Here is a 16,420-nt window from a genome sequence, read left to right as displayed (position 1 = left end):
ACCACATGATAATAAGTTTCACTATAGACAAATATATTCACATATTAAATACTACATATTCAAGTAATATACGAAAATTAAGCTGGCACACAATAGTAAACAAACTGACATGCTAAGTACAAGAGATAGAGATTATCATGCATTTTTAAAAGTAAACCATGCGTGTTTAAGTCAAAGAAAGTAAGATATAGAAGGAAAATATAATTACTAATTTAAGTAATAAAATTTAAAAGATTATTCAATCATGTATATTTCACACATAAAACATTATAATGAAAGTATCTTTTACTTAATAATGATATAAGTTACATATTAAATAATTTCCTTAGATGGAAAAATAGCAGGATAAAAACTTATTAAATTGGGACCGGGAGGGTGTAGGACATTATGCGCAAATGTCTTAATGAGCTCCCTCTTCATAGTTCCACTTTTGGAACGTTGTGCGCTCTGTTTGGTACATTGTGCGAAATACAAGGGAATGTGTGAAGCGGTGGTTTGGGGTGTTAAATACATGTATATTTTAATAAGCAGCGTTATCTGTGGTTAATTAACCTAAGCGGACACATGCCACACTGCACCCAATACCCAAACTGTGATATATACTGGTATGATTTATCAAGCAAATTCAATATTGATTTTAAAATATTTTTTATTCATACTAAGAAAACGTAATTATATCGTTGAAAACAATGGAGGAATATTACTGTATTATAATAAAATGTCAATATATTTCTAGAACAAATAAAAATTTTATTAGTTCAGCATTGTATAATTTAATTTCTAGAACAAATAAAACTGAATTTGATCAGCCAGCAAGTATATAATTCTATTACAGTTACAAATGTGGCCCAATAGAACGTAGTTTACTCACTTTAATCATTCATTTACTTTTGTTTGGCAAAGGTGACAGAACTTTTTTAATATGTTATTATGAGATCAAGCTATACAACATACCTTCAGCTGTGAAATACTGTTCCTTGAAGCCTTCAGTCCAGATATGATGCCTTTCACTTCCTCGTTGACTATCAACAGCAAAGTCATCGCACTCAAGCGAACAGACCACTCCATATTTACCAATTATAATAGCAATGCTTATAAGTTATTTTATAACAGCACGAACTGAAACTGTAATTAAGATACTAGTATGTTGGATTTATAATGTGTTGTGACGATTATGTATTATATCATATCAGTTGACGAGTGATGTAACGCGCACCTGCAAAGGAAAGGATACGAGGACACCAGAGAACGCTCTTTTCAAGAGCACTGGTGTAACGATCGACCGTCTTAATTTTAGTGACTGATTAGATGTAATTGTATTCACTACGATTGAAACAAATGTTCTGCTTTACTATGTGTAGCATGTAAGTGTTAAAATGTTTTGATTTGTTATAATTTTGGTTAAAAAAGTTTGGGCATGTAAAAAATATGTTGGGCATGTAAAAATTCTTAAGTTACTGGCCCGACTGGCATGTAACTTTTCAAAGCTTATTTCGAAGACTGAGCAATAATCAGCATGTATTGATCTTAGTACCATCAGAATATACTTTGTTTACCGTGCAAATTTACACTGGAGAGCGCCGAATAATGTTTTGATATTGCCGGAGAATAAATGTGCGTATTTTCAAGATAACAAATTTTCACGATGTGGAATTTCATTCTGGGGGTGGTTGAACCTGTTACCTCCGCCTAAAAACCCTAAAACTAATGAAGAGAAGCTTGAAGTACAGCAATTTTGAAAAGGACGAGAGATATTTCAGTAGATAGTATAGTTTTCTTTTTATAAATGCACAATACATTGTGGATAGTCCGGAAAGTTAATTGAAATGTAGGTAAAATAACATAGATATTGTCGGACCACTTAAAATCTTGGAGGACCAGTAATTTCTGAAAGCTGGTGGTCCTTTGGGTCAGTAGGTAAAAAAGTAAGTGTCAAGCCCTGATTGCTGTGTGTTCAACGCTAACAAAAACAAGTATGAACTATTTTTCGAAAACCCATGCGCTCGAGTTAGCAAATCGACCAATCATAAAAAAAATTTAAGTTAACATCGCTCAGTGATCTATTTTTAGAAAGGTATAGTGACAAATTGTAAACAGAATAAACTTGCGTCATAAATTAAACATTTTAATTCAAGATTAAAATTTGCCAATTGGCATTTTATTTACAGTTGGCTTTCGGTCAACTACTTACTTTTAAAATGGTTGTTCAATGAAAGGTTTGGTTGCCCGACCATTGGTTTTTATTATCATACAGTTTTTGCCTTGTTAGGCTGAAAGAAGGGTTTATGTCTGGGAGGGTTTTTTTCCGGATACCCAGTAACTTGTAAGGATGGGCAATTGAAATTGTGATTTTATATAATTATATTCCTAACAGGTTGTGCACAGTATTCATTCTTGTAACTTCACAAACAGTCTGCACGCTAACTATAAGCCCGACAGCCCAGGACTGGTTAAATGTTAATCGGGCTACTAGAAATTAATAATTTATATAGTCGGGCTATTGGATTCTGTTTCCAATAAAGCATCATAATTCGGGCTAGTGGTTAAAATATATTACCGTGATGACTGTTCACAAATAATTTATGGTGGAAACAGTTACAATTAAATTTTGTTTTTATTTCAGTGTTTGTGTGCGGTTGTATTCATGCAGCCAGAGCTAATCCAGGTAAACTGGAGTAGCGATGAAGAACTGGTACAAGTAAGGTGGTCAGACTCCGATTCTGGGGACCCAGTGAATTGTTCTATGACCACATTACAAGACATTACAGGATCTGCTGACTGTGCTGTGACAGATAGCGAACAAGTACAGCGCGATGAGGAATATTTAGACATTTGGGATAGTGATGAAAGCTTAATGTTTTTGTCTTCTACAGATTCTGAACATGACATCGAACAGGTTTTAGCTAAGCCGAAAAAGAAAACAGAAAACAAGTACATTCAAAGTAAGTACAGTACAACTTTGAGGGAAATTTTGCCAGGCTTTTTTGAAATTTTAGCATGTGCGTTTGTTTAATAGTGAATTTTGTCAATTTTTTACCAGTTTGGAGCTGTTTCTCAGTAACTATTGCATAGAAGGGGAAAATGTATGCTCACTTTGCGTTGTTTTTTCCCATTGTCAGTGTTGAATTCGACATCTAAGGCTTCCGAAATAGTAATGGGTCAGAAATTGGCATCGCTTAAGTAGTTGTTTTAACTTTTGATTTTGATGATTTTTGTTGCCCTAGTCCCTTAAAATTCAATAATTAATACTATCCCAATAAAAAAACTAATAAAAATATGTTTCAGATTTAGACAAAAATGTGCCATAAACCCACACATTACAACGTTATTGCTAAAACTAATTTAAGGAACTTAAAAAAAATTCTTAGCCTTTCTGTTTACATTCTAAAACACCAGTCTTAATGCTAGAAAATAACCATTTGTTATGCCTTGGTTTTAATATTTGTTTTCAGGTGAGGTAAAGTCAGAAGGAAGAATGAAATTAAAAGCATTGAAGTTTCTTAGTATTAAGACAGCGCTTACCACACCCTGCTATTGTGGAAAACGGTGTATTATGCAGTTGAATATTAATTCTGTCCGTGATATTCGTGAAAAATTCTGGCATAATCCAAAATTGACTAGGATAACACTGCTGAAAGCATCATATGAAAAATCTGAAAAAGTCGGAAAATACAGGTACTTTTCAGTACAGTCTAAAAAACAAGAAATACAATTATGTACAAAAGCATTTTTGGCTGCATTGAGAGTTAACAAGAATACATTAACTACAGTTGCTGATATGTGCATGAATAACAAGGAAGCTCCAACTGGGAAATCCCCACGTAACTGGGACAAGAGCACTCTACTTTTGATTGCTTGGCTGGAGGATTACTTCAGATTTCATGGCGAAAGAATGCCTCACCGAAACGAGATTGTGATGCCATATGGAACAGTGAAAAGTCATATTTATGAACAATACAAAATGGATGTGGAAAATCCAGTGAGCAAAAGCCAGTTCTACAAGAAATGGATTGACAGCTTCCAGTTTGTTAAAACGAAAAAGGTAAAATAATGTGTTTTTTGTGGGTTACAAACAATTTTATGCTGATATGACGATTTTAAACTACAAAGTCATGTACCTGCGTTAGTTGTAATACATGTAATTTGGCATCGTCAAATTAGAATCTATAGCTATATGTGTTTTTATAACAGCTGTCACATAATGAATCTTGTGTTGAGTATATCCTTTGAATGTCTGCAGCATTTGTTACAAGGTGTAACACCAATATACATGTAACCTTTTTTTGTCAGTTACTAGATATAATAATATACAGTTGAATCAGATTCTCTCGAGGTCAACGACAAAGGTCAAATATATGGGGGACATAGTGTTTTACAAACACATCTGGTTAAAATTTAAAAATGAAAAAATATGCTACACAATCAAAAACTTAACTATATTACATTAAATATGTTTTAGAATGAGGCACACATGTACAATAGGCGAAAACGCATACATAGAAAGGATATTGCTTCAAAAAATTAACTAGAAAAAGTAGAATTTAAGATTTTCTCTAAAAACTTTCTGGAATGCCAGCCCTGGTGAAAACACCATTTCATTGCCTCTGTATCTTGAAAGAGCCTGGCCTTTCTTAATTCTTTCTCAGCTGTTAACCCTTACAATGCGGGAACCGAATTTTTAAGGCCTTTGCAAACAGTTTGGATCCAGATGAGACGCCACAGAACGTGGCGTCTCATCAGGATCCAAACTGTTTGCTATTCTGATAGTATTCTTTGAAAAAAATCGAAGAAAATGCGAATTTTAGAAATTCAGCAGACGACATTTTAGCAGACGACAAATTTCCCAGCATGCAAAGGGTTAAACTGTTACAGTGTAAAACGACAATTTTCATGGACTTTTCTAAGACTTAAAACCTTCATTGTGATGTATCAGAAAGGATACTCCAAAAAGGCATTGGTAATTTATTTTCAGGAATTTATTTTTGAAATGGGTTGTAAACAACAACAAAAATGAATCAGTTATCTGGAGCTGTGTAACATAAGCAGTGATCGATGTATGTTTCAGACCAACAGCTTCAGCAAATGTACAACTTGTGTGACATTAGAAAGGCTAATGAGCAAAACCACCTCTTTCGAGATGCGTGCTTTCTACAAGAAAAAGAAAGAAGAGCATAATATTCGTCAAATGTAATTTATGTATTTTCATTTCTTTTATTTTTCATTTAATTTTGTAACCAAATCTTTAATGAATTACTCCCTTACAAACATGGTAAGAAGCATTTCTAAAGTTCAGAATGCAAATCAGACTGTGTATTATTAGGGGAAAGATTAATGACCAGAAAAATTTACTGGGTGCTGCTAGATTGAAAATTATAAAAAGGTTCACGGTGAAAATTTTGGACTAACATTGACAATTTCTTGCAGGGTGCAGCATCCTCCAATTTTGCTCTATATCTTTCCCTAAGGCTTATTTTATATAACCACTGGTAATTAGTAAAATTTATTCAGTTAATCAAGCTCATTGACTTTTATCTTAAATTGAAAGGACCTTTAAGCCCCATTAATCCTACATATGTATTGATATCCCAAATTCACCTTTACTTATTGAACATAAATATGTAGTTTTATAAATGTTTTTAAACATTCAAAGTGAAATAGGTAGAAAGGTGCTATATCCTGCATATTTTTGTTTCCTGCATACTGCCCATTAATGATGGTAAACAAAGAAATGATATACATCTTTCAAATTTAATTTAATTTTGCCTATTAAATGTTTGATGTCAAAAGAAACAGATGCACTTAAAACTATTAACTATTTGCAACTTCAAAGCTCTTATTTAATGATATCCAGGTTAGAAAGGAAGTACTATTACAACAAAAAAGACCAGGCACAACGCAATCCAAGCCAGCACATGTCCATAATTATCGATGGTATGGATCAAGGTTGGTATTTAAAGTGTCCATACACTTTAATTTTGACAGGAGCAGTTTGAAAATCCTAACTAGTCATAAAACATATTCCCAAGTTCCAGTGTTCTGCCTTTGACGGGGCCTTGTTACAATGGCAAAAACAATTATTTGTCCTGACCCGATTTCTAAAAATAGGTCACCATAATAAGGATTTCTAAACATTACAATGAATGAATTTTTTGTTGAATGTGTAAACTGTAACAGAACAAAATCTTTCATTTTGTATTATGCCATTATAAAAAATAATTCCCATTATTTTGAAGAAAAAGCCTTTAACTATAGGCTATATAGAGTTTTAAATGTGCATTTCTTTCTCCATGCATATATACATGTTAACCTTTTCCATAATTATATATATATATATATATATGTCATAGAGGATATTTGTTGGATTCCGTGTAAGATTGCATTATATTTCATGAGTGGTCACCGAAACAATATTTTCACAAGTGAAAATAACGAGTTTCTGTTACAACCCATGAAATATATATTACGATCTTACACTTTGAAATATATAGTATTATGATTTGTCATTAGTAAATCATGTTGTTGTTCTCTTGTTTTTTTTTACGCTCTTTCACTGAAAAGCATGAAATACTGTAATTAATTTAATTTCCTGTCCAGACTTTTTTACTACATCCACAGTTGCACACAGGATACAATGGTACCAAAAAGGAAAGCTTTACATAATATGTGATTTAATTTTTTATATAACAAACATACAAACAGTTGTTTTTTAAATTTTTATTGCATAAATCTATTCTCTATTTTTTACAGCAAAGACCAATTTGCCACATTTTGCTGGGAGGAACCCAAAGGTAGGATAAAGGAGGTTTTGTGCCTTCGGTGGTAATCTTTTTTGGCTCACACCTGTGTGTCGTACTCTGTGTGTCTTAAGCTTTCAATTTTCTTTACAGAATGTTACCCATAAAAAGGGCATATAAACAGTTTGTATGGTATATTTTTTTCTGAAATAAATGTTTATCCTATTACCAAACGAAAACCAATAGTATAACAAGTGATCGTATGAATATGAGCTGTGAACTATAAATATTTTTAGACTATGGTTTCCAATCTTTATTTTTGGAACAATATATATTTCAATGTGATGTCATAGCAAATGATTATGTTTGAAGTAAACAAATACTATAAGCAAAATTGGGACACCAGCGTTATTTTTTAGAATTAAGTATTTTTACTCTTTTTGAACGATAAACACCACAAAATAATGGGATAAATAGAATATCATGTGAGTGTTGGAAAGAGATCAAGTTTATCATGCTCGGCTCAAAAATTTTGTAGCACTCTGAAAGTCTAGCACTACATGTTTCTCATCCTATAAACTTGATCTCTATCCGACAGTTACATAATATTCTATATATACATTAAAAAGCATTTATTTAATGAGTTCCTAAAATACATATCTTGCCATTCAACCATTGATGCAAAATTTATTAATTTATATTTAAAGTTGTCTCTAGGACACTTGCGGCGCTTAAAAAAACAAAAAATAGTGAATAGTTGTTACTTAGTATTATATTGTGGTGGTACGCTAGCAAATTTTGTTAAGTTCAGGTCAAGAATTATGAGTTTGATTGAAACTAAAGGCTTTTTATTTGGCAGGTGATAACAATTAATCAAATATGCTTGTTAAGTTTTAGGAGACGAAATACACAAACAAGATTCAGTATTTTGTTTGTTTTTGATTTCCAAATTTAAATGATGTATTGTGCAAGATTTTGTAACTGTTATGTGAAAAATTACAGAATCTGCATGCAGTGGATCTTCTGCATACTCATGTCACTGGAGTGCTAAGTCACGGGCATGGAGGGTTTCATGCCTATGTGGACATTAATGAATATCCTCATGATCCCAACTTGACAATCAACATCATACTTAAAGAGCTACTACGTCAAGCCAAGGCAAATGTGAGTAATGTTTGTGCACATGTTATCTTACATAATTATACTTGGAAGACAAAAATTGTAAGCAGGCCATTCAAGCACCTACATTTCTGAAAATAACCAAAGCCCTTGACACTAATGAAATACCACATGATGGCTTTTTTGGTAAAGATGGTGATAGTACAGTCAGTATTTTCAGGGGTCTCAATCTCTGGTTTTTGGGGTTTAAATAAGGCCATATTTCCCCAGCAAAAAGTATACAGTTCCCCCATTTCAGATAAAAATGCAAGACAATTGAATGCCCTAGACCCAGAATTGTCAAGTTCAAGTTCAAAATGTTTCAAACTAAATAAAATTGATAGATAAGTGTTAACTGTTAATAGATTGTAGTAAAAAGGACAAATTAAGTGATTAAAACAAATATTGTAATGTTTCTTATGTTTTGGTTGAAATTCTCCTATGGAAAATGATGCCTGATTTCGCCCGCCTCGGTGTTCCCCCAAACCAGAGTGAGACCCCTGGTTTTATGAATTTGTATAGAGGATTATAAATTCTTGCTTAGGTTGGTTAATAGGATAGATAACATCAGAATACGAGTCATACAAAAAGCATTAGTATGATAACACATTTTCGCCAGACTAGCTATATTTGTGTATGATCATGTGATATAAACACTGACCATCTTACTTTTATTGTTTTCCCTATGTTGTAGTTTTACTTGTTGTTTACTCTAGAGAACAACACTATTGTGCAATAATTTTGTGGATGTTTTTATTCCAGAACAACTTCCTGCCTCCAAATTTGTTTATCCAAGCAGACAACTGTTGGAGGGAAAATAAGAACCGTTATGTATTTGCATTTCTGGAATTGTTAGTGGCAGAACAGGTTTTCCATGAGGTGAGTGTTGATTTCAAAGATCACAGTGTCTGTTTTACGACAGTCTTTCTTAAGGATGAGTATTCAAATAATTTCATTTTCATTAACTTGATTATTTGAATATTCATGTGCACTACTTACAATTATTCAACCTCTGTAGCATGATTTAGTAGAAATGCTTATTATGCCCCCCTTCGAAGAAAACGTATTCACACAATGGCTGCTACTACAACTTATAGCCCATATAGGGGGCATGCATGTTTTACAAACAGCCCTTGTTTACCAGGTAATCGATAACGTCGCGGAAACACGTCTATTCAGGGAATCGATAGGGATCGTAAAAGCATGTATCTATCAGGGAAAGGATAGTTACTATAACTAATTAACTTTAGACATGTTATTGTTGCCAACTACTGTGTATCATATATATCACTAAAAACATGATAGTTTTGAATCCTGCAATGTTTGTTTTCAAAATTATGGAATTGCATCTTTTTGGCTTTTATTTCAGGTAACATTTTTGTAGCCTTAACATATAAATTATTTATATTTGATTATTAAATGAATAGTTTTTCTTAGTATTATTCCATCTTGTAGTTTATGCATTTTTTTCAAATAAAATTATGATAAAACTTGGGAAAGGCATTATCTTGTTCAGCCATTGTCGACTTTATTGACTGAAGGTATTTGATTTGTCGGATTTGATAATCATATATTATATTTCAGGTTCATATGTCCTTCCTTATTGTTGGCCACACGCATGAAGACATTGATGCAAAATTTAGTGAGGTGTCCAGGCTGTTAAATACTAAAGATGCTGAATATTTTGATGACTTTTTAAACGTTTTGAAAAATGCAGAGCGTATCACACAATTATTTGATGTTAAGTCATGGATTGAGGGTGATTTGAACAAAGCTGACCACATCACCCAACCTTTGCACTTTAAATTTGTTTCTGTGGACGGTGGTGTAAAAGTGTTTTATAAAGGGGTTCAATCTCAGCCGTGGTCAGCCCTTAATGGGAACTTTTTGAATAAAGCCCCAAGTGGAAAGCCAGAAATATTGAAGCCAAATTTTAGTAAAATTGAAATAGATAAAAATGTTAAACAAATTAAAGCTCTGAAACTAATTTTCAAAAAGCAGGATAGTACACAAAAGTGGCTAGACTTTTACGAATCGCTCAATTCCAACATGGACAGTTTAGATTCTGGAGTACCGGTATTTCCTTTAACACTGCTACCAAGACAACCTATAAGGCAGTCCTTTCCACCAGGACAAGGAATGGTTCCTGAAGTTCGTGAACTGATTGAAAAGGAAAACAGACAGCCATTGGTGAGCTTTTTCTACAGTAAGGTCATATATTGTTAGCTAACCTGAGCTCACCGTACTCAGGGTATAAATTTCCCCCCCAACTGATTTGATAATCATCCATATTGCATTTCTAGCATATAGTATATACTCTGAGAATATACATGTTGAGTTTGTAAATCTTAATCAACCACTCGGCTAATCTTAATGAAACTTGGCAGGAATGTTCTTTGCATAACTCATATTACCATGGAAATGGATAGGTTTCCTTATATGTATATAGTAACATCTAGAGCTTAGAGCTCTAATATTTGGCATGAAACATCATATGATGAACCTAAACAGTAAACAAGAATGTTAAAATTATGCCTCTTGGGTCGGAATTTGCCCCATACCAGGGGCCAAATGTTTTTTCCTTAAATGTATATAGTGAAAAGTTAAAAAAACTTCTCTTAAATATTAAAACTAAAGCTTTGATATTTGACATTAAACATCGTCTGGAATACCTCTACCAATATTGTTCAAATTATGCCTTTAAGGGTAAAAATTGGCCCAACCCTGAAGGCAAATATGTTTTCCTATATGTATATTGTAAAAACTTCTTCCCTGAAACCACAATGCCAAGAGCTTGGATATTTGCTTTCAAACATGGGCTGATGGACCCTTACAATATGTAATTTGTAAAACAGTATGAGATACATGTATAATAATAAAATACAATATTGAGGTGTAATTTGTATAATTCAAGGTACAGATAAAAAAGCGAAAAACTGGAGACGAAGCTTCTGACCTCAGGGTTGCCAAAAAGAAGAGTAAATATATATGATATTTATTATTATCATAAATCTTGAAAATATCATTAAAGTTATCTTTTTACATTCGTTATAGAGTTGAAATTCATTTGTTATGTATTTAGTTTGAATTTGACAGGATCAGGAAGAACAAACTTAAGTTTAAGTATGTTTTACAGTAAAAATGTGACAATAAAATAATTATGAACATTATTTCATAAAAAATTTGTTTCTACTTATCCTAATCAAACCCATCTGTAGAAAATTATTGTGTATTTTTAGTGTACATGTAATCCATATGAAAATATTCCATTGAAACATTTCAGATGATAACACTTCTGGTGGGAAAGGGTTTGGCAAAAGGAAGAGAAGATTTATATATGGTTTGTATATTGCTCTTTTTTTTCTTTGAACATATAATGGTTTTTATAAGAAATAAGTAATAATAGTATTAAAACTGATTAATATTAAAGGGGCCTTTTCACAGATTTTGGCATGTTTTGTAGTTTGTCTTTAAGTGCTTTATATTGATAAATGTAAACACTGGATCTAAAAAGCTCAAGTAAAAAATCAAGAATAAAATTTAAAAAAAAGGAAAAAAAGTAGCCCCCATCAGGGCTCGAACCAGTAACCCCCAGAGTCCTGGAGTAAATGGGATATGGGAATCACGACCGTCCATCTGTCCCAAGGAGCATAAGTTTGTCATTTATAAAGCGAAATTCCTTAAACTTGGTACAAAAGATCCTCATCATTAGACTGTGTATGCTTAAATACCAGTTCCCTACCTCCAAGGTCAATGTCACTATTATAGGTCAAATGTCTATATATAGTACAATGCTGCATCCTGTTTGTGTCCAGAGCATAACTTAGTCATGTATTGAGTGAATTTTATTAAACTTGGCACAAATATTTTCAATCGTGTGTCGCTCTTTCTGTTGCCTAAATCTAGTGGAAGACAAGGTAAAGGTTAACTTTCATCCATTTTTTTAAAAACGGAATTCCCATGCCTTGAAGGAACACAACTTGAATGATATTTTCTCGCAAAATAAACTCGATACTGCAACTAGTGTTCTACAGATATTAAAGCATTAATTAAGCCTTTATATGTTTTGTTAACATTTCTTGTATTCTCACGTTTTCAGCTTTTCAAGGTTTAAAAATGCATTTTGTTTGAAGTATTGTTGAGTAGCCTATTAGGCATTTAAAATAAAAATAAATTATTCTACAGCTTGATTTTCAGTACGTTACAGGACGGCATATAGTGATTGCACTGTCCGTCCGTTCATATGTCTGTCCGTCACACTTGCGTTAAAGTGATATTATGGGCATCTAACAGTTAATAGGTGTCTATCGCAACCGTTGTTTATTTTTGGTGTTTTCACTTCATATATACTTAGATTTGTTAATGCAGCATCAACATGCTAAAACAATATCCCTGAAAGAGAAAAATAATGCATTTGAATTAAATTGAATATAAACTGTACTTTCGTTTGACAACTGGTCATGCTTGTACGATGTGTACCTAAATTTAGTTTTAGTGCAGATTCGTTCATACGACACAAAGACACAATTTTGTTTTACGGATGGCTTACAGGACTGGGTGAGTCACGTAAGATATCGAATATAAAATATATTTTTAATAACAACTGGTAGCAAGATGAGTTGCAGATAATTGGTCAGTAACTTCATTTTAAGTAACTTGTTTGACCTGTTAATTCTTTTCAGCTCAATTCAACAGTGAAAAATGCCCATAATATCGCTTAAAGGTTTCGAAAAATGCTCATAACTTGTATGTCGCTTCAGATGTAACCTTTATAATTGGTATGCATTTGTATATGGACAAGGCCTTTCCATACGCACACAAATTTTGACCCCTTTGACCTTGACATTAAACTTAGGGTCCGCTTTTAGGTTCAAACTCTGCCTTTAGGTTTTGAAAAAGCGTTTTTTGGGGGCATATGTCTGATGGAGAAAGCTCTTGTTTTTGTTTGGCATTGATATGTGGTTTGTTTATTTAAGACACAACACTGTGCAGATCACGACTGGTCATGATTACAGATGAAGAAAGGAAGAAACATCTGTGGATAAAATTCTTGATGGACCTGTATACTTCATTTATGCAGTATATGCACATCTTGTTGCTCATTTTGTATGTGTTCTGCTGCCTTTTTGAAGGATATATTTTGTTTATTTTAAGGTTATTGCAAGAACTTCTGCGTCAATCTTTACTAGAACACATGGGTTTATTCCAACCCAGAGTTTCATTTTATGGTGAAATTGGATCAGTCAATTAAATTTGTTTTAGCAAATATACGTCTCTGGTGGGCAAAAATAAGACACTATTATTGAGGTGTAGTGTTTAACAATTTGTATCCAGTCAAATGTTCCTTATTTCGCCAGTTGTCTTTATAATCCCCCGAAAGTATTGAGTGAGATGTCCTTTATAAGCTATTGTAACTGTACATTTGTTCATGTGCATTTTTCTACCAATTTTCGATTTCGGTTTAGAAATGCTTTGTATGAACTTGTCTTCACATAAAAATGCTTTATTATGTCCCCCTTCGAAGAAGAGGGGTATATTGTTTTGCTCATGTCGGTCCGTATGTCCGTCTGTCCACCAGATGGTTTCCAGATGATAACTCAAGAACACTTAGGCCTAGGATCATGAAACTTCATAGGTACATTGATCATGACTCACAGATGACCCCTATTGATTTTGAGGTCACTAGGTCAAAGGTCAAGGTCACGGTGACCCGAAATAGTAAAATGGTTTCCGGATGATAACTCAAGAAGGCTTATGCCAAGGATCATGAAACTTCATAGGTACATTGATCATGACTCGCAGATGACCGCTATTGATTTTCAGGTCACTAGGTCAAAGGTCAAGGTCATGGTGACCCGAAATAGTAAAATGGTTTCCGGATGATTACTCAAGAACTCTTATGCCTAGGATCATGAAACTTCATAGGTACATTGATCACGACTCGCAGATGACACCTATTGATTTTCAGGTCACTAGGTCAAATGTCAAGGTCACGGTGACCCGAAACAGTAAAATGGTTTCCGAATGATAACTCAAGAACGCTTATGCATAGGATCATGAAACTTCATAGGTAAATTGATCATGAATCGCAGATGACCCTATTAATTTTCAGGTCACAAGGTCAAGGTCAGGTGACTTGAAACCGCAAAATGGTTTCCGGACGATAACTCAAGAATGCTTACACCTAGGATCATGAAAATTCATAGGTTCATTGATCATGACTGGCAGATAACCCCTAATAATTTTCAGGTCACTAGGTCAAGGTCACAGTGAGTCGAAACAGTAAAATGGTTTCCTGATGATAAATCAAGAATAATTAGGCCTAGGATCCTGAAACTTTATAGGTACATTGATCATGACTAGCAGATGACCCCTATCGATTTTCAGGTTACTAGGTCAAGGTCACAGTGACAAAAACTAATTCACACTTTGGCTGCCACTTCAACTGACAGCCCATATGGGGGGCATGCATGTTTTACAAACAGCCCTTGTTAAAATAGATTTTGTGAATTTGTGATTGCTAATGTTTAATTTTTATGTCTCCGAAGGAGGGCATATAGTGATCGGACTGTACGTCTTTCCGTCACACTTTGCGTTTAGGTTTCGCGTTTAGGTTTCAAAAAATGCTCATAAATTCTATGCCCCTTCACATAGCAACTTGATATTTGGTATGCATGTGTATCTCATTGAGCTGCACATTTTGAGTGGTGAAAGGTCAAGGTCATCCTTCAAGGTCAAAGGTAAAAAAAACATGTATCAACGCAGCGCAGTAGGGGGACAGTGTGTTTCTGACAAACACATCTCTTGTTTTATGTTCTATAATATGTTTGTATGTCAGGAGAAACAATAAAGTTTTGTTTTTACAATACATACTAAACTTGTGGCAGAATTGTTTAGTAATGAAAATACAAATTGCAGCAATTGCATCTGTTAAAGAACTTTGAATGGTTATAATTGATGTAAAGATTGTTTTATTGAAATATTTCATTTTTAAAATGACTTCACATGTTGAAAAACATGTTATGTATTTTTTATAAAAAAATTAATTAATTTTAGTTAGTCATAAAAAAATATTGAATCATTCACACTCTTTTATAAATGTTCTGACCTACTGACTGGTGGATTGCGAACATAATGGTATACCTTTGTGTGTGTTTGTATTTATTATTACATGTTTTATAATTAAAAAATAAATTAAGAATTATACATTTAAAAGTCGTTTACCTTCCATTTTTTTCAGTGTGATTTTTTCTGTGTGATTATGCATATCTGGAAGTGTGTACCGCTGGCTTAACATTTTCAAAGAATTTATCTCTCTATGTTATTATGAACTTTAGGGAGTTTGTACCGCCGGCGTAACATTTTCAAAGAATTATCTGTCTGTGTGATTATGAACCTTAGGGAGTTTGTACCGCCAGCGTAACATTAAGAAATATCTGTCTGTGATTATGCATAGTTTGTACCGCCGGCGTAACATTTTGTCATTGTAGAGTTTGTACCGCCAGCGTAACATTTTCAAAGAAATATCTGTCTGTGATAATGCATAGTTTGTACCGCCGGCGTAACATTTTGTCATTGTAGAGTAACATTTTCAAATATCTGTCTGTGTGATTATGAACCTTAGGGAGTTTGTACCGCCGGCGTAACATTTTCAAAGAATTATCTGTCTGTGTGATTATGAACCTTAGGGAGTTTGTACCGCTGGCGTAACATTTTCAAAGAATTATCTGTCTGTGTGATTATGAACCTAAGGGAATTTGTACCGCCGGCGTAACATTTAGAATTATCTGTTTGTGTAATTATGAACCTTAGGGAGTTTGTAACGCCGGTGTAACATTAAGAAATATCTGACTGTGATAATGCATAGTTTGTACCGCCGGCGTAACATTTTGTCATTGTAGAGTAACATTTTCAAATATCTGTCTGTGTGATTATGAACCTTAGGGAGTTTGTACCGCCGGCGTAACATTTTCCAAGAATTATCTGTCTGTGTGATTATGAACCTAAGGGAATTTGTACCGCCGGCATAACATTTAGAATTATCTGTCTGTGTGATTATGAACCTTAGGGAGTTTGTACCGCCGGCGTAACATTAAAAAAATGTCTGTCTGTGATTATGCATAGTTTGTACCGCCGGCGTAACATTTTGTCATTGTAGAGTTTGTACGGCCGGCGTAACATTTTCAAGAATTATTTTGTCATTGATTCTGAGAGTTTGTACCGCAGGTGTATTAAATTGTGATTATGATCCTCTGAGAGTTTGTACCGCCATTGTAACATTTTCAGTAAATTTTTCTGTTGAAGGATTATGAACCTGAGTTTGTACCACTAGCATAACATTTTTTTAAAGCATTTGGGATGGTTGTACCGCCAGTGTATAGAATGAACCTTTGGGAGTTTGTACCGCCAGCGTAAATAGTAAGAGAGTTTGTACCGCCAGCGTACCATTTTTTGTTTAATTTTAAAGTGGAATGAATGTGATGAACATTTGGGAGTTTGTACCGCCAGCATAACATTTAAGTTAATTA

General features: G+C 33.6%; 1 protein-coding gene across 1 annotated transcript; it reads left to right on the top strand.

Annotated features, from left to right (window-relative positions):
* Nucleotides 1-1,296: 1,296 nt before the first annotated feature.
* Nucleotides 1,297-15,659, top strand: LOC127850505 (uncharacterized). Its single transcript, XM_052383594.1, has 11 exons — nucleotides 1,297-2,942; nucleotides 3,453-4,042; nucleotides 5,066-5,187; nucleotides 5,852-5,943; nucleotides 6,748-6,788; nucleotides 7,737-7,898; nucleotides 8,655-8,771; nucleotides 9,477-10,082; nucleotides 10,807-10,870; nucleotides 11,176-11,232; nucleotides 12,869-15,659. The coding sequence occupies exons 1-11, from the start codon at nucleotides 2,645-2,647 to the stop codon at nucleotides 13,141-13,143; spliced, it is 2,424 nt and encodes an 807-aa protein (XP_052239554.1). The 5' UTR covers nucleotides 1,297-2,644; the 3' UTR covers nucleotides 13,144-15,659.
* Nucleotides 15,660-16,420: the final 761 nt, after the last annotated feature.

The sequence above is a fragment of the Dreissena polymorpha genome, chromosome 11 (genome assembly GCF_020536995.1).
Source record: "Dreissena polymorpha isolate Duluth1 chromosome 11, UMN_Dpol_1.0, whole genome shotgun sequence".
Taxonomy (NCBI): Eukaryota; Metazoa; Mollusca; class Bivalvia; order Myida; family Dreissenidae; genus Dreissena; species Dreissena polymorpha.
Note: the sequence above shows the minus strand (reverse complement) of the source record. Positions and strands in the feature narration are given on the sequence as shown.

Excerpts from the sequence above, each read along its gene's own strand:
- LOC127850505 (XM_052383594.1), top strand. The coding sequence starts at position 2,645 with ATGCAGCCAGAGCTAATCCAGGTAAACTGGAGTAGCGATGAAGAACTG. Across the intron at positions 2,943-3,452 it reads AGAAAACAAGTACATTCAAA|GTGAGGTAAAGTCAGAAGGA; the intron begins GTAAGTACAGTA and ends ATTTGTTTTCAG. Across the intron at positions 8,772-9,476 it reads CAGAACAGGTTTTCCATGAG|GTTCATATGTCCTTCCTTAT; the intron begins GTGAGTGTTGAT and ends ATTATATTTCAG.